This window comes from Oryzias latipes (genome assembly GCF_053564925.1).
Source record: "Oryzias latipes strain Hd-rR chromosome 1 unlocalized genomic scaffold, Olatipes_Hd-rR_3.1 chr1_Y".
Classification (NCBI taxonomy): Eukaryota; Metazoa; Chordata; class Actinopteri; order Beloniformes; family Adrianichthyidae; genus Oryzias; species Oryzias latipes.
This window is the reverse complement of record NW_027616335.1, coordinates 1,111,859-1,136,027: the sequence shown is the minus strand read 5'-3', so window position 1 is coordinate 1,136,027 and position 24,169 is coordinate 1,111,859. Positions and strand designations below refer to the sequence as shown.

The window sequence follows — 24,169 nt, the reverse complement described above, 5'->3', positions numbered from 1 at the left end:
CCTAAAGAAGCTGCATTTGGAGTCAAATCTGGCAACTTTTATTCAGACACTAAGGAAACAACCTTTTTTCAATATTAGTGAAATAAACGACATGTAGTAGAAAAGAAAAACATGATCTTGAACTGTTCTCATTTTTATATCTCTGTATATTTGGAATTATCTGTGACCCTGAACAGGATCAACCTCACACGAAACATCTGAGCGTCACTCAGCCAGTGGCCTCCACAGCAAACAATACAACAAATGACAGTAAAAACAACGAAATTCTCTTTACAGGCAGTTTTGTTTCTTTGGCACAAACGATTAAGGATTCTTAAAGGTTAAACCTACTATAAAAAAAAAAAAAAAGACAAATAATTGACAGTTTCACATCACTAGTTGTGCAGTTAAAGCTTTTTTTTTTTGTGCCATAATCAGTCAGGCCTCTCAAACGGATCCAAAGGATTCCTTAGATCACCAGGGCATGCAGGGGTTCGGACAGTCCCGGATGTATGACTCCAGCTTCCCTTCAGACACTTGCATCAGAGTTGTGTAAGTGGTCAGCTGAGAGGACAGAGGAGGGAAATGTTACAAAAAAAAAAGACCTTTCTAGTTAAACGGCTGCATTCTAAAGGAGAGACTTGCCTTGTTTAACATTGGTTTGGTTGAAAGCATGTCATACAGCGTGCTCACAGAGATGTTCTGTAAAATAGGAACCCAGAGTTGGTTTCAGTGAAAGTAATGAATCTGGCAGGGCTCAGGCCCGGACTCACCGTCTGTGTGGTCTGGTTCATGCATCTCATGGCGGGAGTCCTGCGGTCGTCCAGGAAAAACGGCTCCTTCCAGTGGTCGTAGTTTGTCTCCAGGACGTACCAGCGGTCCAGCTTTGGGTCGATCCTGAAATAGAACAAAAAAATGAAAACATTTAGACATCGTCAGGTGATGTGAAACATGACTTCACCATAAGGAACAAATGATTTACTTCCTGTCTGCTAAATTATTAAAACTACATTTGAAAAATGCATTTTTTTTTTAAATTCCTAAATGTGAAGCTGAGGATAAAACGGCATGAGTGGATATGTCACTACTCACTCCAACACATCAATACTTAGTGTCCTGGAGCGGGTGATGATGCACCCCTGCCCCGTTTGGTTTCCCCCGAGGATGAAGTACGCTGGAGCGAGCAGCTTGGTCTCAGCCAGAAGTTTTTTAGCTTCCTCGTAGCTGAAAGCAGAAAATAAATGTTTTCATGCATAAATATGAAGAGTCAAACTGCTTCTGTATCTCAAAACACTTTAAAAAAATTAATAAACTATTAATTTCAGACATGGTATATTTGTTTAATTTGTATAACTCCTTTTTCTTGTTCTTTCATACTATTTCTGTCTTTGCAAAAAAAATTCAGCCATTCATAATTAAAAACTGTTTAACTCTGAGGACATTGTTCTCCTTCAGCAACTTTCAGTTTTTCAGCAAAATTGCAGGAATTGGTCCCATTATATATAATGGGAGACAACTTTCCTCTGCAATGACTTCCATATAAAGGATTCTGCTATCATGTTGTCCAACAAGAGTTGGCCATTTAAGCCGTCTTTAAAAACTATTCCATTTCCTCCTGTCTTATATTTACATAACTTATACTTAGGAGAGTTATGATTGAAGTAAATGGAGTAGCCCATTAAACCACCTTTTTTTTTAAATGTGTCTCCAATATGTGGAAATTGGCTAATCTTTTTCAGTGAAATATGAAACAAATATGTCTGCCTAAAGTTTGAAGAGACTGTGGCTGTTTTCAAGGAGTTCAATATCAAGAGGCAGACAAGCTGACTGGGACTGAACGGTGTGAATAATGGACAAATTGACCTAACCTTTGGTAAAAATGTATTAAGATGTTTTTATTTTCTATCTGAAGAAATGAGAAGTATGCCACTGCAATAAAGGGTTCATCAAATAGTTCATTTGCATTAAATTATATTAAAATAGTTCAAAGAATGTCAGGTGAATGGTTGGCCCTCAAACACTTTCACCTCACCAAATCTTCTAAGCATGTGAATGTATTTTTAGCCTTTTTTTTTTCTTTTTCCAAAAATAGGGGAGAGTTACCAAGTTTTAAATGAAGCTTTTTCATTTGGGAATACCTGTTTGCTTTTTCTAGAACAGTTCGAGTCAGAAAGCTCATCCACATCCCGTCTCTTTGTCCCAAGATCCACTCCAGGATCCCTGCAAGTGAGTTTGGATCCTTAAAATACTTCAATCGCACAGTAGAAGAAAGCTGAAAAAGTATGGAGAGCTCACCAATGTACCCTCCATCAAGGCTGAAACGCTCATTCATAGTCAGGGTGAACATATGCTAAAAAACAGAAATGAAGGAAAGTGTAGTCGTCTCTGTGTTTGTGTCAAAATAAAAAAACATGACTGGAGAAGTAAGCTTTGATGCCGACTGAATCTGCAACTCAAAGGCCTGAAAGGACTCACGGGCTTGATGCCGGTGAGCATGCCCACATATCCAGCAAAGTTGGTCGACTTGAAGACCGTCTGGTTGTTTTTCTTGAAGTCCAGGTTCACCACCAGAGGCTTCAGCTTCTCACTGATGGTCCACGACTTGTTCTTCACATCCCAGCTGCGCACAGACACGTTCTCACACAGAGCTCAGCCAAAACGTGGCCACGACATGAAAACAGATGGAAGCTTTCATGCTCTTACCCCAGAAATAATCCAAAATCTAAGTTTCTACCATGAAGGAGGTTGCCTGTGAATGTGGAAAGGAAGGAAAACTTGGAATGAGAATATTTTCTTTCCCTTCTCAAATAAAAAAAAAAGGCTTTGTGTGGCGTGTTGCCTCACCTTTGCTGTCCTCTGCAACAACTGAGGTGCAGACTGTGAACACCTCGTAGAAAATATTGAACAAGACAACCTCACCTAAAATATGAAAAATGACACATGAAAAAAACATTTTGAGTCTGAGGAACTTTTGCAAACTTCCTGGGGAGGTTTTTTTTTTATTTTTTTTGTTACTTATTTTGTTATTTTACCAAGAGGAACCCCTGAAGCATCTGCAATTCCTTTGATTTCCTCACCAAACGGGCTTGGTAACGTGTCCGCCATTAAAGGCTGCAGGGCACAACACAAAACAATAATTATTCAAAGAAAAATCACAATTACTGACTTACTGCACAAACACACTTCAGAGGAAAATGACACTCACCAGCGCAATGTCAACCAGTTCTATCAGCCGTCCACTGGGCACAAAAGCATTAGCCATGTCCTTGATGGCTTGAATCATGCTGACCAGCTGAAAGAGGAGATGGCGTTTATGCACGGCTCTGAGCGCCGGGTTTTCTGAAGGTTTCGAAAAAAGGCTCTTACGTCATTTTTCCTCTCTGCGATCAGAGGGGCCCATCTCTTGCTCGGTGGCAAGTCCAGGTCCACCGTGTACCAACGCACAGCTCCTCTGAACCTACAGAGAAAAGACGAGCCGTCAGGGAAAAACAGCAGCGTTGATTTCAACTGAACGCAGTGAGGAATGTTTTCTCCTATCAGCTATTAGACTCTACAACACCTCATGGACATTTGATTGTTATTATTGTATTTTAGTGCAATTTATTGCCTGCTGTGTTTTTCAATCATCTGTTCTGTTTTGAGTGAACAAATCAATTTCCTCATCGTGGGATCAATTAAAGTTCTATTCTATCTATAGCTATAGAAACCATCAAATAGTTTTGTTTGTTCTTCAAAAAAAAAAAAAAAAGACCATAAAGTTGTCGTTTTAAAACATTTGATATATACACGTAAAGATTAATTTGAAACTGACAAAACCTTTGTTTAAACTGCAATCTATTCACAACATCACATTTCTTAACAGTTTCTGGTTGAAGCAATGAAAAGTCAATCGAGTAGCATAAATCCCATAATCTCAAAGTGTATTTATTAGGAATGAATTGATTCAAACAGAAAATATTTGGGTCACGGGTTTTTTTCAGTTCAATTTATGATTTGTATATTACAAAACAAACAAAAAGATTCTGAATTAAAGCTTTTTATTTGCTAGTAAGCGAGTAACAATGAAGAAAAAGTTTTCATTTGCCTCAAACTAAGCCTGGTGTGATGCAATAAAACTATAATAAATATTTATAAAAATGGTTCTGGTTCTGTACGGCAATAATCTTTACAGTAAGATGTAAATATTTTATGTGTAGGCTATGTATGTCAATACATTCTGTATACATTTCACTGAGTGACAAATGGAAGAAAGAAAAGGATCTTTTGCTTAATTATATTCAAAAAGCCTAAACTATCTTTTAAATGAACACGTTTGTGTTTTAGTCCACCAACTGTTTTGTGAAAAAACAAAGCTTGAGAATCTTTTTAGATTAGTTGCTTTGATTAGTTGAAGGTCTGCCTGGGAGCAACACAAAGCAAAGAAGATAAACTTAAACTTTGCGTCAGAGAGTTAAGAAGTCCCAGATAGCAGGACAACAGGCCTGGAAGATGCAAATGTTGGTTCAGTTAAAGATCCACACAAAACCTTCAATGCAGCTGAAACTTTATTTATACACTTTGTAAAAACAGGCCCCTTAAGTTAGAAATAAGTCAAAGGTTATCACCTCACTGGCAGATTTTCTTTTAATAAGAGGAAAAATTAGCCAAAAGCAGTAAGAAAAAAGGTTTAACCAAGAATTCTATAGAAAAAAATATAGTCACTAAAAATAAGATGATTTTAAAAACTTTGTTGATTATATAAATATATATAATCAACAATATATATATATATATATATACCGTATATATATATATATTGTAAGAAAAAAATACTAAAACAAAAAACAGGAACAAAAGAAGCAAGGTATGAGAGAAAAACTCAAACAAAGTTGATCGAAATGTTACAATTAGCTTGTTTTAGAAGTGATGACATGTTATAACGTTTGTGAAATATAGCTCTACAGTCAATATGAGCTGACAATCACATGACCTAAATTCAATTACAGTCCATTTCCTCTTGAAAAAACAGCAGTTCAGCAGGAGTTACATGTCTAGCAAGGCAGCAAAGCACTGATTACAAAACCTTACAAAACCAGTGTGTGTGACTTATATAACCGTGTTTTTTACACTTACGTGGGGCCGCTGGGTGGATACATGGCCGTCCGACAGTCTTCTGTAAACTGCAGGTGAATTTGAATCAAATTGGATGTTTCATCCAACAACAACAGTTAAATTTATTGTAAAAATGTAACCAGACAAGCTTTGACAACATCTCCCGAAGACTGGAGGGGACGATTCACTTACCGGCGGTACAAACTGTGACACTGTGTTGGAGAATAAAAACGCTAAAACGAGGAAAGTGCGGTGATCCATGTTTGAAAACAGAACTCTTGAGCCCAGATTCTGTTTACTGTCAAACGCGGAAGCAGTTTCCGTTTACCTCATGACAAGGAAACAATTCATTTTTCATATAGGGGTGAAACTAGTTTTTGTAAATTATAAATAACAATTTATGTATAAATTATTGACGTAAAATAGGCTAATAAATATATATAATTTTTAAGATTAAAGTGTAAAATATTGTGTATTTTCCATGTTCAATAACTTTATGCAATTTGTTACAAATCGACACCAACCCTTCCCCCCCGCTTTTCACAACTAATGGTTGGTTCCATTCGAGGATGAAAGTAAACACGTGGTTGATAGCATTCACTTCCTCCTATCTCTTTATTTGAACTATGTCTACATAAACGTGTGAAACATAATTTGGCTTCACTAAGTAACTTTACATTTGGCTTCATATCAACGGAGTAACAGTCTTTACACTTTGTGGGTGGCCACCACTTCAAACAAACCACTGTTCACAAACGAGGTAACCAACACCTCAAGCAGCATGATTGTTTAAAACAAAAACACCTTTTTATTTTATACCATTTTTTAACTCTATTTAAATATAGGTATTAATTCAAGAATTAAAACTTTTGACTCTGGTGTCTCACATTAAGGCTCTTACAGTTTTTCTAGATTGTTAAGACACTTCCCTTGAAAGCTGCTCTCCTTTTCTCTATACACAAAAACCCAATTTTAAATCTACAGTCACAAAACCTCAAACTCTTTTGCAAAACTAAACTTTCACCTCAAAACCGTTCAATCTGTGTTCAAAACTGAAATTTGTTGTGTAATCATGCCCCCAGTCAGTCAAAATTAAAAGCGACATTGAGCAGTCACTAAACACCATGTAGATAAATAGAAAAGACAATGCTCAGGACATGAAGCTGGAGAAATAAAAGTTTATTGTTGACTGTAGACTAAATGTATGTTGCAGAAAACTTTTACAAAAAGAAAAAAAATCTTGTGCATTTACATGTAGCACTTGTATATATAAAAAAACAACAACAAAAAAACGAGCATTTGTCACTTGTGTACAAAAAAAAAATATGCAGGGACAGGTGCTGCCCACCTCGACCTCCTCTCACACAAACTCTTCCTCTCAGATTTCTATCCATTGTAGGGCCTCACAAATAAGTGCTCCCTGGATTGGCTTACTTTATATGTTCTCTCACATCATTAGCCACATGTGTGATCAGATTTGAGTTGTGTTCAAGTGGTGACACTTGTGCTTTCTTTGTACTTGACTTTTGTCACCTGTGCACACCTTTATGCAGCACGGGTGTATCACAATGAAAATGTGTTGGCAAGTTGTGTCTAAACAGGTGAGAAATAAAAATTTGAAAAAACTGGAGAAGTGAATTTCGCACTAAGTACAGGGAACTCTTTTAGTCTCAAACAGGCATCACGCCATTGACTGTATACATTATGTATATAGGCTATCTAGATGCTCTCCTATACAGTCTATCTAGATGTTCTCCTATACAGTCAATGGGCCATACAACTCTGATAAATTTAAAAGGTTTTGATTTGCTGTCCTTGCAAATTGAATACATGAGTTGAATGAGATACCAATAAGTGGAACCAAAATTGTAATTCAATACTTCAATACTAATTATAAAGATTAATTTTTATATTTTCACTAGACCATGTTTCTCACTTTTTGTTTCTCAACCCCATGTTTGACATTTCCAATTCTCCTGTCGTCATCTGAACCTTGTAAAGATTACGTCCCATCTCTGGAGAAAAAAAAAACTTTTTAAAGCATTTTACAAAAATAAAAAAAAATATCAAATGATAAAACTTTGCTTAATCCAATCTTATATTTTGACTTACCATACTTTAATGCAGTATCACTACCTAGTGCTGCATTTCTGTTACTGAGCAATCTTGCTGGGGTTCCACATGGCAGTCTCTTGGAAACACTAATTTTCCTCAGACTGAACACAAAGTTTGTAGTTGACGATACAATCATCTTATATGATTCCACAAAAAAATAAAATAAAAAATAATAAAGCTGTACTGGCTTTATCGTCAACCTCTAATTGAATTTAAAATGTGGATAAATAAATCATACAAAAATAAAATTTTGCTGACAAATATCAAACAAAGCAGTTAATTGACACAGTTGGAATATGGTTTATTTAAGAAAGTATTTAAAAAAAGACATTTTTAAACAGACCCTTTTTCCATTGTTTTCTTAATTTACAGTGACATTTTAAGAATCTATTTAATTAAACTTCAAGAATTTTGTTTAGTTTTAAAATACCAGTCTTATATTTACAAATTTCATTTCGGCCTCTACTGTAATCTTTTATCAAACGGTTTGTGAATTTAGTACTCAAACCAAATTCTAATTTATTCATCCCCATTCTGAACACATTTAGTTCAATTTTAAATGTGTCTTTGCTAATTATGAACAAAGATAATCTTTCCTTTACACAGGATGTAAGGTTTGCAATGATCTAAAATATATAAAATTGCCATTTAATAACATGCACTCTTGATGAAAAAGTAAAAAAAAAAAACTCTTCCTTTAGGAAATATTCACTGAATAACCTTCCTTTTTTGCTTTAACCTAATCCTCATTAAAACAGCTTGAAGTGAGAATTACATCATAATATAAATCTGCTTCATGTTGGTCTGCAGCGTTGAATACCACCCACACACAGCTTCACTTTTAGTGTAATTCATTATTGATGAATAAGTTAATGAAGACGAGTTTAGAACTGTTAAAGAGGAATTTCAAATACACACCAGCGCTCTGACAAATACCACAGAGCAAAGTCACATCATGGTTAATTATTTACACAAAAAAGCCCACGAAGTAACAGGAAACTTGGAAAAGCTTAACCCAAACATGAAAACGGAGCCGAGGAGAAGAAAAAACAAGCAGCCACTTCCAAACTTCCTTAAAGTTCAGGAACATTTATTAAAAATACAAAGACAAAACATCTGTCTGCAGTATGGTGTTGAGACATCAGCCTCCACAAAATCCTGATGGTAAAAAGACCCGATGGAGTCCATGAGTCTTCATTTGCAGTACCTGTCAGCTTTCATTTTGCTCCTCCTGTAATAAAAACAAACCACATGTTAAACTCAGTGAACATGTGAGTGACATCCTCGCCTGCAGGGGAAAAAGAGAATGCATGTTCTTTCAGGTTTGAGGTTGAAAGGATCAGGACAATAAAACAAATAAAATCTATACGTCGTGCCGGATCCTGAAATAAGCTCCTAAAGTCTCACAGCAGGAGAGCAAATCAAAAAAGGTGTAAAAATAAAGAGAACATGAACAATAAATAGTGTGTTAGAATGACATGAGGAGGTATGCTGTAAGCTAAACTCTCACATGACCAAACATTGTGTTAATTTAAGTTTAAAAAATGTGTTGATTCAAAGTCACACAGCTGTGTTTTTCTTTATCAGGAAAATAAATTGAGCACAAATTTTCTTTGTATCCGTTTATAATCATGTCTATTAGTGCTATAAGGTTAGCATTTGACCAAGGCTATCTACGGATGTATGGATGAGGATTTTTTGGATTTTTAAGATGCTTCAAACTAATATTTCATTTTCAGTTTAAAACCTTATACACAAAGAAAATACAAACTTGGAGTTTGGACTAGTGGACAATGGCAAACGCATAGTGTGACACTGTGCAAAGGTTAGGGAACAAAACCAAAAGTCATTGTTGCTTCTCTTCTGGCAAACAATGCAAATTTCTTAAAAGCTTTTGGTACTTTTAACATGTTCCTGTAGAATTTTCTCACGATGGAGAACATTTTTGATAGAAATAAAGATTAAAATTGCATTTCTGAGTATTTTTTTTATTCAAATCAGAGCTGATGAACTGCATCATTATAATGAAAAGAATGCTGGGAGCGCTTTTACAACAAATCAAAATTTGATTGGAGTGGGAGTTTATAGAGATTTCTCCATGTCCTTCTAATCAAATGGTTTAAGGCAGTGGTACCAACTTGGTACCGGGCCGCAGATGGACAAAAAATGCATACGCTAACTTCAATTATTTCTGTTTTGTTTATTTTTTTGATAGTTTTATTTTGGAAAACAACTGGATTCTGTTCAACACATCTGTCTGTCTTTAAGCTTTAATCAGCTGCTCGGATTGTTAAATTAGGAGCCCAAAGCGAACAAAACCCTAACAATAAAAAAAAAAAGTAAAATTTGGGGAGAAAAGATTCAGTGAGGAAACCGAAGAAGAGCCGTCCACTTCAAAGAAAAATAAAGCTGCTATTTACAGACAAAACCAGGAGTTTTCCTCCAAATACGGATTTATTAAGACAGTTGTTGTGCCGACTGACTTTTAAATGTTTCAGATAAAGCTTCAGACACGATAGATTCATGTTTATTATTTTTATTTAGAAAATACCAGTGTTATGACAATGCTGTCATTTTATTTTTGCTTCATCTATCCATCATTGAAAATTGGACGTGGTTAAAGTTAGCATCCGGTTGTTCGCATCCACTTAATGGGAAAATCTTCCAGCTGCAAACATTTTACAGAGAATGAAGATTTGATCAAATAAAGTTGCTGATTTGTTGAAACTTGTAAAAGGACATTTAGGAATTTTCCCACGGAAAGGGGGACTTGTGCAGGCATCTGTTCAGAAACGTTGCTCTGTGTTAAAAAATAGACGGTTAAGCAGGATTTATGTAAAAACTAAATATGATCAATCTTTTTGCCCAGAAAGATGATCTGAGACTGGGTTGAGTTCTCAGTGTTATTATAGTATTCTATGGGGGAAAAAAGTAAAGTTGATTTTATTGAATTATTTACAAATCGGAACCAACTTCTACAAATCAACAACTTTGTTTCACTGAATCGTCGTCATTTGGAAAAAAAAAATGTTTTCAGATTTTTTAAAGCTAAGTTTCTTTGAATTTGAAAAAGTAGGTTTTTCAGAAAGCAATATTTTAAATATATAGCAATATATTAAACGCAAACGTTGGTCCCGCTCAGACCGGTCCGTGAAAATCTTGTCTGACATTAAACTGAAAATGGTTGGAGACCAGTGTTTTAGGGAACAAATAGAAAAGTAATATTCATTGTCACCAGCATGTCATTTTTATGATTTAGTGAAAAAGCAGAAACCATCTTATGTCATTTTTTTTCTTTTCTAGTTTATAAACACATTTGAACTGTAATGTTCAGGCATAATATACGGTAGTTTACATTAATCGCAACTGCATATATGTAACTCAACTTATTGTTAAAATTAAAGCAACTTCTGCAGCAAGATCCAATTCAAATTCAACCTCCAAGTGCTGAAAACCTTTGAATTTCAAATGTTCCTGTTTGTTTGGGGTTTTATTTGAAGAGTGTGCTCATTTTTGGTAGTATATGCTGGAGCTCAGAGCATCAGGCGCTCTCACAGAGCAGGTTAAATAACAGGATTATCAGGCAGAGGATATAGAACAGAGGAACATCCTTTCATTTTGACTAAAGGAATTATTTTTGAGAATCTTATGAATTCTGGATGAACATTTGTTGTACATATTTATTAATACCACATTAGTGTTTCTTAGTCTTGTTTACTGGCAGGTTAATTCACTATTCAAAATGTTTTTTTAAAAATCTGCACTCCTTTTATTAAGCAGCTTTTTAGTCCTGTTTCAAAAGGAAAGGTGAGTTTGAACAAAAAGGTGAAAGGTCGCCATGTTCAGGACTGAAGCCAGGAGAGAGCAGACATAGAGTCGAGGCCATGACTGCTCAGTTGGAGTAGGAATGGACTGTTGGTTCACTGCAGCTGTCCTGGTATATTAAAGGCTTTTTCAAACAGCTTTTTTTTTTCACGTCTGCTCCTGATTCACAATGGTTTAAATCAAGTAATACTCAGGAAAGCTATTTTAAAGTTCATTTTCTTTACATATATGTCCTCCATCATAAAAACGATGCTACAAGAACATGTTAAAGACACCAAAAACACCATTATCATTGAGTTGGGTCTTTAAGAAACCAGATTTTTCTTCTTCATTTAAGAAGTTTTTTGGTTTTGCTTTTATAGTAGAACATGTAAAATAAGAGAATTACTTACACTGGTAAGAAGTTATTTCTCTTATTTCATCTTAAAAGACAACAACAGACTGGATTTGTGAAATATTTGCTTCTGATACATTTCGTTTAGGGCTGTGGATCATTACTTAGGTATTGATCCAATTCGATTCATGAATCAAGATCAACGATACACAGATGAACCACAATTCTTGCTTTGAATCTAAATATGTCTGAATGGTGGCTGTATGCTCGTCTTTTTTCCAGGAAGTACGAAAATTAAAATAATATCCATTTAATACCTTTTTATACCTTTATTTGGAACAGGAGATCAGATTCAACAAGACATAAGAGACAGAAACAAAGATTTAGAAAGAAAGAAATGATTTTCATCCCTTTAACGGCACACAACATTTGTTTTCCTGGTTAACTTCAGCAGAAAACAAAACAAACATCACTGTTGCTTTATATCCTTTAACAACAAATGTTTTCCAAGTTTTCAATCCTCAAAGTTTTTCTGACTACAGTTCCAGTAGATCGATGACAAGAAGATGGTAAATGTGAACACAGCAACACCTACACAAAAACCACTAACTAGAATCCCTCACAGTCCTTTCATCTAAACATGTTATCAACAGACGTGTTTCTAAACAGACTTTTTCTCCTCTTTAGATCTAAAACCAAAACCTCCTCTCTTTAGAGGAGCATTTAGCAGACGCTTTCCTGTACGGCTCCTCCACCATCCAGACATTATTGATCACAAGATTTTTCTACATTCATATTCAAAGTTTTTTTTTATCTAAATCGCTGGCTATATTTAAAACATTTTTCTTTTCTTTTAAAAAACTGAACTTAAGTGTCATTTCTTTATCTCAGAAAAAAACTTGATACTTTTACTTTGAAAAGAAGAACCTTCGCTGACACTTTACTTTGAAGATTCATTTACTTCCGGAAACAATTTGGTATATTTAGTTAATGTAATTAAAGTCCAATATTATTCTGCATTTTAGAGCAATAATTACACAGTCTGTTTTTTTTTTTTACTCCACTCCACTATATTTATAAAGATCACAAATCAGCGATTGTGAATATCCCAGTATTCGGATACTTATTAAAGCCCTGAGTTCCTAGTAGTTGAATTCCCCCCTCCAAACTCTGATGCAGTAAAGGAAACATTGGTCCTCAAAGTCAGAAATAACAAAAGCATTCTTGTGTTCATACCTGTCGAGCAAAGCTTCATGAAACTTTCCATCCAGTCTGGCCTTCTTTAACGTGGAGGCATCTTCCTCGTTCACCCTGAGCCGGCGGTCTTGAAAACTCTGAAACTTTTTCCTTAAATAGAAAGCAAAACAAGGCTGTAACATGAATCCACAGCGCCACAAATGACTAAATGATTCCTTCAGATATTAAAATGAACAAGCTGTCTTTGCAGATAAGAATTAAAGTGAGATCACATGAATGATTCACAACTGCAGTAGACTTTTCATATTTGAAGTTGCAAATAATTTAATTTGTACAACAATTACTTATTCAAGTTTTTTTAAACTTGAAAAGGTCTGAATGCAAATGTGGCTACAGCACATAATGAGAAGAATATGATCTAATTTATACATATATATATTTTAAATAAATGTTGATAGGTTTCTTAATAAAGGGACGAGCACTGTGTTGGGTGGGATATCTATAGTAAACTTTAGGAAATGTCTCATTTTAATGACAAAGAGTGCAGTAAACCCCAAAGGCCTTTGTCTGAAACTTCTGGGATATTTAGTCTCTCCGTGTCCAGCTTGTGCTTTATGAATCCTAGATTGCACTCCATCCTGAAAGGCGTTTTGGAGGCTAAACACTACATCAAGACCCCAGCTCAAGGGCAGCCATTATCAACATGTCAGCATGATGAGTCCATTTCCCCAGCACTCATCCAAAACAAATAATAGAGGAGGAACACAAACCAAATCATGCCAAGGAAAAAAACATCAACAAAAACATCCACACACAAAGAGCTTTAGACATATTGCCTGTTTCCTAATAGAACACAGAGAGGCTGCACATAAAACCCTCGCAGCATCGTAAACTGAAATGAGGTGCCTCCTGCTTTCTCTTAACACTGCACCATCTATTGCCCCTCTGAGGTCTGCGATTGATGAGGCAGATGATGCAAGGCGTGATCTCATTCATGCATGCAATTTGGTTGTCACAATCTGGCCGTTACAGACCGGCTCAACATGAGAATAACAGGGAAGAATTCCCATTTGTATCAAATCCCTTAGTGCTGATTTAAAAAAAGACTGCAACGTTTCCCTTAAGAAGTTGTAAAACATCAAAGTTAGCAGAAGCATTTGGTATCATTACTGATGCTCTGTGAGCACAATGGCTATATAGATAAAATCGTCCCAAAAAAACGGAAAAAAATGAAACTCCGTGTAACAGACATGGACAAAAACAGGGCTGACTAGCTAATATATCAAAATATTAAATGGATGCAGCTTTATTAGATCAAATTTCAGTTTAAAGCATTCAAAAATAGTAATTCATGTAACACTGTCTAGATTAATCCAATATTTAAATATTGACATATTTTTCTATGAAATTTTAAATACCAGCTTTTTATTCTGTTTTATAAAAAACAATGAATGTGACAGTAATGCACATTAAAGGAAACCTTTAAACGGGTAAAGGTATTTTCATGCTCCAGTTGGAATTTTCTTACTCCGATCATCTTTTGATCTGTTGGAAAAGTGTTGGCAGGGGCCTTTAATTATGATTATGCCATTTTAAGCTAAAATCATCAAACCTAAGTAGTTTTCTAGGACATAGTTTCTGCAGAGCGGCAGTAGTTCAGCAGAAATTTTCATCTGAGTTGTGGGTGAGATTATTAGTGTAAAGCAACCCCTCCCCCTCCTTTCAAATACGAGATTAACAAAAGTGTTCAGATTTTGTGTTTACATCACTTCACAACCGTAACTTTACAACCCTTGTCGTGATCAACGTGAATCAGCGTATTCTGGCTGAATTAAAAAACGTGTTTGTGTGCTCTGCAGCAGTTCAATATGACTTTAGGACAAGAGCCTTCTTACTGAGATTTTAAATGAAAACAGTGCATTCTGGTCACAGCATGCAGCATTCATGAAGACAAAAGGATCAGGGCAGCATCCTCTATAGACTCATCTCATTTAAAAGAGAGAGAATTTCAAATTGACCTTTTTGCACATTAAATGCAGCACAAAAAGTTTGGTCAGCGAAGCATAAAACAGATAAGAAACGATAAAAACTGCAATGTCAGTCTGTTCACTTTTTGATTGGGCTGCCTGTGAATAATGAGTGTTACGCCTCTAAACAGAGGAGAATACGCACACATAATTGACCTCGCAGGATTTAACATTCCCCCGATCTTCATCTGCAATGTCATCCTTCCGCTTGACCTGTCGTTCCGTGTTGGATCGGATCTTGGAGAGGGAGAAAAAAAAGAGAGAACGTTTGTTCATTAAATAACAATATTCACTGAACTTTCCTAAAGCGAGGTCACAAACAATCCCCCAGACTCTCAGGACTCTGGGCTCTACGGGGACCGCAGGCCTCAAGGTTTGGGGATTGTGTAGAATTCAAACGACACATTACCTTCAGCATCTCGCCGTCCCCTGCCGTCTTACTGTTGGCTTCAATGTCTCCACTTTCACTGTAGGAAATGAAACAGCTATTTGCTGCCATGAGAGCCATTTTGCCCTGCACAAGGACAGAAGACGGAATAAGGGAGGAAACGCAACACAAATGGGAGTAGAGCTGTTCGTCATGACGCCAAAATAATAGTGAAGCTTTGTGACAAAGCTTTAAATATGAAGAAAAGGCAGATACCTTCTATATTGTGGCTTTGTTGTTTATTACAATCACTAAATCTGTCAGGCTAAGTATAAATGATGCTATATAAACGTAGCAATAAAAAAAAGTCTGCATTATCTGTAAAGCTCTAAAATATGTCCACATTTAATTAAAGCATAAATATGTAGTAATAGAGGTTGCCATAGAAACTTCATCCATCTTCCAACTTCATATCCATCCATCATGGACAACACAGAGCATCCTCTCCACCCTGTTCTGGACAAACAGCGGAGCTCCTTCTCTAGAAGGCTCAGACAGCTCCGCTCCAAAACTGCCCGGTACCAGAAATCCTTCCTGCCAAATACTATAACCCTGTTCAATAACTCACAATGCAGAAGATAACCTTTGCACATTTTTTTTTTCTCTTTTCTTTATTTTGCACATTTCTTTTGCACATCTCTTTACCTGCACTGTTTTGTAAATAGCTCTTTAAATTATACCACATTTTCCTTGTTCTCTTTTTTTATTTTTATTTATATTATTCTTACTCTTTTTTTCCTGTCAGTTGTTATGGTAACGAACAAATTTCCCACGTGTGGGATCAATAAAGTATTTCTGATTCTGATTCTGATTCATTCAAGTCCATGAATATGATCTGTAAGCACAAACATTCTGGTAATCACCAGAATTACAGAGTTTAGTGTGAAAGACTTTGCCAGTTTTCATTAAAAAGCAGAAATAGACACATTTAAGAATTTCAACTTGTGTGACAATCCTAAATAGAATAAATATAGATTATAATAAATTGATATTGGTACTTTTATTAGTTACGTGGTGATACTGTAATAATTGCTTTTATGTCCGTCATTGTTTCTTTAAATGTTTTATTCTGCAAAAATACAACGACCCATGTTAATAAGAACCACAAAGCGAGCGGGTTGGATTTCAATAATTTTAAAAAAAATAAATTTAACTAAAATTCATTTCTGATTTCCTCAAAACTTTATTTGTAATAAACAATGTGCTGCAAATATTTGCTATTTTTTTGCTATCCTAACAATTAAAAACTGCAGTTCAGAGACTAAAGTGCAAAATGGCAATAATTTGAATCTTTTTTTGTTAACTAATATTTTAAATTCAGGGGCCACAAAAGGAGCTGCTACCTGGCGAAGATTCACCGTCTGTGAGTGAAGAAGTCGCCGGACAAAACTTTGATTTAATGAAGGATTTTTGATTTAATGCAGGGGCTGAAACGAACAGCCGCTGCTCACCAATTGTGAGCAGTTTTTTCTGTATGGCGAGTAGAAGTTACAGTGCTACGCTAAACTAGCCGTGCTTTTTAGTCCTCCTTTTGGTGTTTTGGTGATTTTCCCAGATGTTCCTCTACTGTGCACCTGGGAGGTTCACAAGCACACGAGACTACGAGAACACCAAAACATCAGGCTGTCTTTGTTATGATTTCATACAAAAATGAGTCACCTGAAGGCAGAATTAGGAGAAAAGGGGCATTTTCTGTCAATATGCCCCTCCCCTCTAGTAAATCTGTCCTTGTTTTTATTTAAGTTAACAGTTAGATGACATTTTCCTTTTGGTTGTAAATTAAAAAACAACTCAAACCTGCTTTTTCTACAGATTTTACGCTTTCTTTAAAGAAATGAATGAATGTTTGGTTACAAGACTTTGAAAAGGAAAAACATTTGTAGAAAATTCTCTGTTGACTTTCAACTAAAGATGACAAAAACCCAAAATGGCTGCTATAAAACAGCCTTCTTGTCCATTACCACTGAACAGGTGTTTAGCACAGACTGGGAGCAGGAACATCTGAAGAGTTGCTCACATTCTCGAAGACTGGTTCCCACTGTTCCCTGGAGCCGATGGCATCAGAGCGCCCAATCACCAACCCCTCGGAGTTGATGCCCAGGAACTTTCCATATCCAGATTTTAAAGCTATCCTACAACAACAACAGCAGCAAGATGATGCATTTCTGTTAACTTACCAAAGAATCTGCAAGTTAACAAAGTTGGAACAAAAATATAAATGTGTCTTGTTGTTTAAAATCAATGCATAGGAAGGAACAATCTCAAAGAAAAGCCCCTCCTTTACAGAAGAAATTGCCAACTAAAGATGCAGAACCAATTCAAAGTGCTGAGAAATAAATACTTGACTCACCGCGAGTCGGAGAGCTTGACTGCTGTGAACTGTTCTGGTGGGTCTGGTCCTTCATCCTCTACAAAATATGAAAATGGCCATTAAAAGACAATCAGAACCAATTATTTTACTCCAAGCTTTCGTTCTGGACTGTATGTCAGCTTCCTTTGCCAATCTTTTTTTTTGGGTTTATTTTCACAAGGAAAAAAAAAAAGAAACTATTTCTGTCTTGTGCTGTTGGGACTGCAATAATGTTGAGAACAGGTCCAGAGGAAAACACGGTGGGGCAAAAAGGTATTTAGTCAGCCACCAATGGTGAGACTAAATGAGGAAAAAACTCAGTGATCATAACAAACAACAAAGCCACAAAAACGTTTCCACCATAATTTATAAATACTTTTTTTAAATCAGACAATGTGATTTTTTGGATTCTTTTCCTCATTTTGTCTCTCATAGTTGAGGTCTACCTAGGATGGAAATTCCAGGTCTCTCTCATCTTTTTAAGTGGGAGAACTGGCTCCATTGGTGGCTGACTAAATACTTTTTTGCCCCACTGTGTATCCACAGGCAAGAAAGAATTTTAAATTATTTCTGGGTGTCACCAAAAATGTTTGGGGACACTTATTGGATGTCAAGAGTATTACCAACTAAAAGATTAAAAAGAGAAAGGATAAAATATGTGTTTGTATGCAGGAAAAAATGAGAAAAGTCTGGGATTTGAAGACCCCCCTAACCATGTAAAATTAGTCACTGACGGCAAGGACTATAGTTATTATTGTTACTTAGTAGTAACATGTGACTAATATTAGTTGTTGTTTTTTTTTTTACAGATAGTAGTCTATTCATTAAGATGTTCGAAACAAATTCAATTTAGAACAAATAGTGAAATTAAACAGAAATGTCATATTCTCTGTAAGAAAAGTTAGATTTATTGTAAATTAAACAAATGACACAAAACTATGCTTAATATATGTTCCTGATATTGAGATTTGAACATCACATAGAAAAAAACTCATTTTAGTTGATAAATAGAACTGTAGTACTAGTTTGATCCAGAAAAACTGCACTTTTACTTTGTTTATTTTTCAACAGTGAACCCAATAAAATATCTAATGACCAAAGTGGCCATTTCCCTGTCTAGACATGTATTATATGTCTACGGCTGCAGCTGGAATTTGGAATTTTTTAACATCAAATTAAACATCCAGCAAATCTGCCGCTAGGAAAAAAATGATGCATCATTTCCCAATAACACTAAATGAATACACAGGCACTGCTGTACATTTTTGATACAAAAACTGCAGACTGCGTGATTTCATCAGGTTGAAGCTCAGCAGTCAAGCATTCATCACAATAAATGCCAAAATAAACGAGTGCAACAGTTGGATGTTCTCCAAATAGATGCCTTATATATACTGCCGCCTCCTTAAACTTTGATAACACACATCTACCAGGCCTTGAGTCACTTTTTTTTGTTGACATTTTCAATGAAGCTTTTAGGATTCTGTGGTGAGAGATGCAGCATCACATCAAGTATTAATGGTAGAAGCACAGATACAGAAGAGGTATAAGTTGGCTGAAGGTGCTCTTTCAAAAGGCTAATTATATTCAGAGTGTCAGTCTGTCACCCGGTCGGCTCTGTGTGGTAATCTCCACAGGGGCTTCCTCTGACCTGCAGGTGAGTGGGAGCAGCTTCCCAGTTTTTCTAAAGGACTAACAGTCAGGGGGAGTCTGGCTGAACATACAGTGAAGAGAGCGAAAAAAACAAAATCTCTAATCTTTCCTTTCTATACTCTTAGCCTGTAGCCTCGTTTATCTCCTGGAGACAAACTTGAAAGCATGCAATGGATAAGGGCCCACTGAGGGAGTGTACGTGGATATGGCCCGAGCAAATTCCAGAGTTCTCTGTAAAGATTCACCACATTAATTCTTGGCTTTCCATCTTTAAGGGCAGGTTACATCAAGGAGCAACACTCCCTTGAAAGTGCTTGAGGCAAAAAAAAAGAAAAAATAGTTTATATGCGGGGTTTACTCCACCTCAACTCTACGTTTTCCTCTCTGGATAAACTTTTTGGGGGACTGAAACTAAAAACACCTTCATTTCACCATAACAAAAATCTATGTTCAAACAAGATTCAAGAACTTTATTTGATCAAAAAAACATGTATAAAAATGATAGATTTAAATTTTTTTATTGTTATTGTGTGTTTAATTTATGTAATTATATTTTTAAAACATTATAGTGAATATTTAGATAGATGCGCTGGATCATATTTGCTTTTCATGAATCAGACAAGTGTGTCAGGTGATTGGAGGGGAGGGGCAAGAACGAAGGCTAAAAAGCAAAGCCGAGATTTGATTTGGCCAAATGTGTCACAACGCCTGTTTTTCTTCTTACCGTTGTGCGGTGCTCCAACTGTGAAGAGTCCAGTATCGAGGGCATGTATATACGAGTTGTTGTGCATCTCTATGGCAACTGTTCCTGTAATTTCTCCAAAGCAACTGACAACCCACCAACCAGCTGGTGAAAGTGAAAAAATGTTCGAGTCAGGGATAGAATACATATATATATATATATACATACATACATACATACATACATACATACATACATATACATACATATACATACATATACATACATACATACATACATACATACATACATACATATATATATATATACATAATAAACAATAATTTACTACTGCAAATTTCAAACACAATATTTCTAGATTTTAATGTTCATAAAGACAATTTGTGAAGCTTAGATGCTACACATTTACTCTTTCCTATAAAAATTACAAAAGTTACAAAAGATGAGCGAATAGCAAAATAGGTTGAAGACTTGATCATCTATCGACCAAGTCTTTCAGTCAACAAATGGCGACGCTCCAAAAAGCTGGAAATCTAAAAAAAATTTTTGATTACACTTAAAGAATTTTTTTATCTAGTAAAGTAGTTTAAACTGGAAAAAAAGGAAACTCACCAATAATAATAAAGTTATGACTTTTAACTTTAAAAACTAGCCCACAAGTGGTTTATTTTTGATTGGATTGGAAATAAACATACCAAATATAATTAAATGAACATTTATTAAACTGGTTTTGCATTCATTAAGCAAATTTGAATTGACTAATTTCCTAAAATTGTTATGATTAATTACTGACTGTTAATCAGAAAGCTAACAAGAATGAATGCACCACAAAGTCAAAAACATTACACTATGCTTGTATTAACTTAACATTCTCCTTTCATCTGATCATTATTCAAGTCTAAAAAAAGACAGTTGAATCTGGACTAAACATCTAAAAAGTGGGCAGATAGCTTCTTTAAGAAAGTGTCTATTCACATGTCTTTTTCGAAATACGTGCAGCCAGCCAGAAATTGTTTTCTTGTCTGCACGGACCTAAAGGAAAGGTTAAAGTTACAGTTAGGGTTAAACCACCAAATGATTACTGAGCGCCGCTGTTTCTGCAGCTCACCGCTCCTCCAGGGGAGGAATCAAATACAAAGAACACAGTTCATACATCTAGGAGCGTCAAAGATAACAGGACTTCAACTTTGAGTTTAAAAATGTCCGGCAAACAAAAAAAAGCAATCTTGGATGCACTTAAAATACATGCGGGCAATGCAACAATGTGCATCCTGGCTGCACATATTACATGAATTTCCATCACTTTTTGCGCTGGTCGCACTAATACATGCAAATAAGATCAGCCAATTTTCAAAATAAATGTAGTCTGGAAATGATTTAGGGGAGACAAAGTAAACTTTTTCTAGACAAGTCTTTTTTTATATCTACTACAAATACTCTGAGGTACTTTTTCTTTGTTCAGTTGATGCAATATTTAAAATGCATTACATAAACGAACCAACAATATCAGGCTTTTCATCTTGATCTCCAGCTTTTTTCTTCTTATCTTTGTTCTTCTTCTTTTTCCTGATAAGAAAAACATGGAAAAATAAGGTTTATTTTTAATAAATTATGATGATGGTAATCAGCACTTTTATTAACAAGGCAGACAAAAAAACAACAAAACAAAAAAAAAAAACCAAATAACAACACAATCATATTTGTCAGAATGCACAGTTCATGTTTTTAGAGAAATGTGCAGTCAAACTATTTGATAGTATAACTGTGTGTTGTGTCTTGTCTAAGTTCCAAAACGAAAATATATAGTCTCGTGTAATTAATTGTTTGCAGTTACTAAAAATAAATATGAATAAAATGTGTTTGGGTTAGAGGCAGAACTCTGTTAGTGATCTGAAGCAAAATGCTAACACTGTTAGCCAGGTTTACGATGCGGCCTGGGTAAACAAAAAGCATTTGGTAAACTTATTTTCAGCTTAAAAAACTTGTGAAAAAAATCATATATATATATGTATAAAAAAACATCATAAATCAAAAAGGAATAGTAAGGTTTTTTTTAACGCGTAACACAAAACTACTTGATTAGCATAGCGTTGAGTGTTTAGCCTTTGCTAGAGCTAAAGATAGGAACTGGCGGCAATAATTACAAACAACTAATAACGGAAACAACTTAAAAACCAAACTATCAACACAATAAAGAACCTACCCTTTGTTGGAACCTTTGAAAACCAGTTTGGTAGATTTTACGCGTGCGTATTCGGCCATATCGTTAGCTTTTGGGAGTGACAAGTTAGCATAAAACTACCAAACACAATTTCCTCAGTACGGAAGCCTCAGTGGGACAATCAATCAGGGGCATGAACAGGTTAATTTGGTAATATTTGAGACAACTCCTACTTACGACAACCAATAGGCAAAATTGACAAAATTGAACAAATGAACACGTCATTAAATAATGAATGAAATGAGTTAACTCATACAAGTTAAAACTTAAAAAAGATGAATGATTTAAAAAATGTCCTCAAAAATGAAAACAAGTTCGTTTAAAAAACATATAGGCTATAACTGTTACTAGTATAATTAATGAATTAATAATGTAATATATTTAGTAATACAGTACACTGGGAATTAAAGACATTCTCAGCCTCCAGTGGTCATTTGAGGTACTGCAACATTTGACACTTTCTGATTAACCTCAAATTTGGGAACAAAATGCAGGCACTTTATGTATACTAATACTTCATAGAAGGGAAACAAGGAAATGCCTCAGTTAGTTGTGACCGCCACCGTGTTCAGAGAGGTTTTAATTTTACAATATCATATGAAAACTAATCAACTAGAAAACAACAATAAACCAAAGAATAATAATAATAATAATAACGAAGGTTATAAAGAAGGTTACTATTCTGCAATATTTCTCTAAATACGAGTTTTTATACTACATATAGGGTGATACAGTAGTTAGTCTTTATACTAGACTAATTTTAAAAAATGTACTAAGAGATAGAAACATTTGCTTATATCTATTTACAGCAACCCACTTATTTCTATTCATGTCACATTTGTTTCATGTAACCCTTGTGCTATCCTAGGCACTTTAACATTGGGAGTTGGGTCATCTAGACCCACTAGACAGTTGTCTGAACCTTTTTTCGTCAATGATTTGTGATCTTCACTGGTGTCCATGGATTACATGAAATCCTCTCCACCTTTATCCACCTTTGTCATGATAGGGAGAACACGTCAATGTAATGGTGGGGTCATAGGATAGCACAAGGGTTAAGGTTGCAAGAAAAATGTAAAATTCTACTTCATGAGTTCTTTTATCATTCTACTTTTTACATTTGTCATTTGGGTTTTTCATTTTAAGTGATAGAACAAGCTGCATCCTTATGCAAACACATGACACACTCCTCTCATAAAAAAGAGAGAGGGGGGATCTGAGGTGGGAGTGTGGGGAATCCTTGCATAATTGTTTATGGTAATGTGGCCCCATTAAACAGGAATAGACTTTTAGATAGCCTATGACATGAGGTAATAAATCTTTGGTTGACCATGTCAAGAACGAACTTAAATAAGACAGCTGACTCCGGTAGAGCTCTATCAGTGAAAATCAACAGTTTCTTGGGGGAGGGGGAAGAAATTAAAGCTTTAAAAGGCTTTCCACAACTACTGGAAAAATCCAGGCGCAGCATGCTAGCTCTGAATTTAACATCCCAATGATGCCAGACTGTAATGCATCAGGGAGACTCCTGGTGATGCCATGCTGCTTTGAGGAAAAGTTTGCTCTGAATGTTCAGGATTAATTTATTCAGAAAAGTCCCTTAAGCTTGAAAGAAGTTAGCGACTGGATTTTTCAGGAGTCGTGAGTCAACATTTCAGCCCGGAAGAAAATCTCACCAGTTTCTTCCTGTCATTTGTCAAATTCAGTGCTACTTTGACAGAAATCCATGTCGTTGGTGGGATTAAACAGCCACTAAGCTCTTACAAACTTACTCTGGGAGAGCTGACTGGCTAAGCCCATAAGTACTAAAAGCAAGCAGAAGGAAGACAGCGTCAAATGAAACAGTAACATATGATACCTTTGGGTCTTTACAGAAAAAAAATGTATTCCCTCAATTACAGCAGTGCACTCTGCAATATGATCTTTTATCACAATACATTTAGGTTTATACCAAATCATAAGGAAAAACTGAGTTTTTCTTTTTTTTTTTTAAACATAGATTTTTATTGACTTGGGAAGAAAAATATCTCCTAGGCATGAACAAAACAATAGAAGGTCTTAAATAGAGCCCTGATTAGATAACAAACAGTCTCGCAAAGTGGTAATGATGACAAAAGCACAGAACAGCTGCAAGATACTCAAAGCAAAATATACCCTTTTTAAAGTCCCACTCTGATCATCTTTCGATCTATTGTTGATCTACACTGTTTCTGCATAGCGGCAGGACTGAATCAGAAATTCACCTCT

The 24,169-nt window shown here is 35.5% G+C and overlaps 2 protein-coding genes across 2 annotated transcripts; both read right to left on the bottom strand.

The window, feature by feature from the left end:
* Positions 1–22: 22 nt before the first annotated feature.
* Positions 23–5,419, bottom strand: asah1b (N-acylsphingosine amidohydrolase (acid ceramidase) 1b). The gene is made up of 14 exons (XM_004065952.5): positions 5,263–5,419; positions 5,092–5,138; positions 3,346–3,436; positions 3,185–3,271; positions 3,012–3,090; positions 2,824–2,898; positions 2,683–2,728; positions 2,455–2,599; positions 2,275–2,329; positions 2,118–2,199; positions 1,072–1,203; positions 753–876; positions 625–681; positions 23–543 (listed from the first exon to the last, which is right to left on the bottom strand). The coding sequence occupies exons 1-14, from the start codon at positions 5,329–5,331 to the stop codon at positions 454–456; spliced, it is 1,179 nt and encodes a 392-aa protein (XP_004066000.2). The 5' UTR covers positions 5,332–5,419; the 3' UTR covers positions 23–453.
* Positions 5,420–8,254: 2,835 nt separating this feature from the next.
* Positions 8,255–22,061, bottom strand: LOC101161950 (protein FRG1). The gene is made up of 9 exons (XM_023957990.2): positions 21,905–22,061; positions 21,200–21,267; positions 19,723–19,845; positions 17,346–17,403; positions 17,013–17,127; positions 14,978–15,082; positions 14,714–14,805; positions 12,581–12,691; positions 8,255–8,416 (listed from the first exon to the last, which is right to left on the bottom strand). The coding sequence occupies exons 1-9, from the start codon at positions 21,961–21,963 to the stop codon at positions 8,380–8,382; spliced, it is 768 nt and encodes a 255-aa protein (XP_023813758.1). The 5' UTR covers positions 21,964–22,061; the 3' UTR covers positions 8,255–8,379.
* Between the last annotated feature and the right edge of the window lie 2,108 nt (positions 22,062–24,169).

Bases quoted from the DNA above. Each gene is read 5' to 3' on its own strand.
- LOC101161950 (XM_023957990.2), bottom strand. From the start codon at position 21,963: ATGGCCGAATACGCACGCGTAAAATCTACCAAACTGGTTTTCAAAGGT. The intron at 19,846-21,199 runs GTTCGTTTATGT...CACTTTCACCAG, and splicing joins TGAAAAGCCTGATATTGTTG to CTGGTTGGTGGGTTGTCAGT. The intron at 8,417-12,580 runs GTATGAACACAA...TTTTTATTACAG, and splicing joins CATGAAGCTTTGCTCGACAG to GAGGAGCAAAATGAAAGCTG.
- asah1b (XM_004065952.5), bottom strand. From the start codon at position 5,331: ATGGATCACCGCACTTTCCTCGTTTTAGCGTTTTTATTCTCCAACACA. The intron at 1,204-2,117 runs GTATTCCCAAAT...TTCTGCTTTCAG, and splicing joins GTTCTAGAAAAAGCAAACAG to CTACGAGGAAGCTAAAAAAC. The intron at 544-624 runs GCAAGTCTCTCC...CTGTCCTCTCAG, and splicing joins CCAAACCAATGTTAAACAAG to CTGACCACTTACACAACTCT.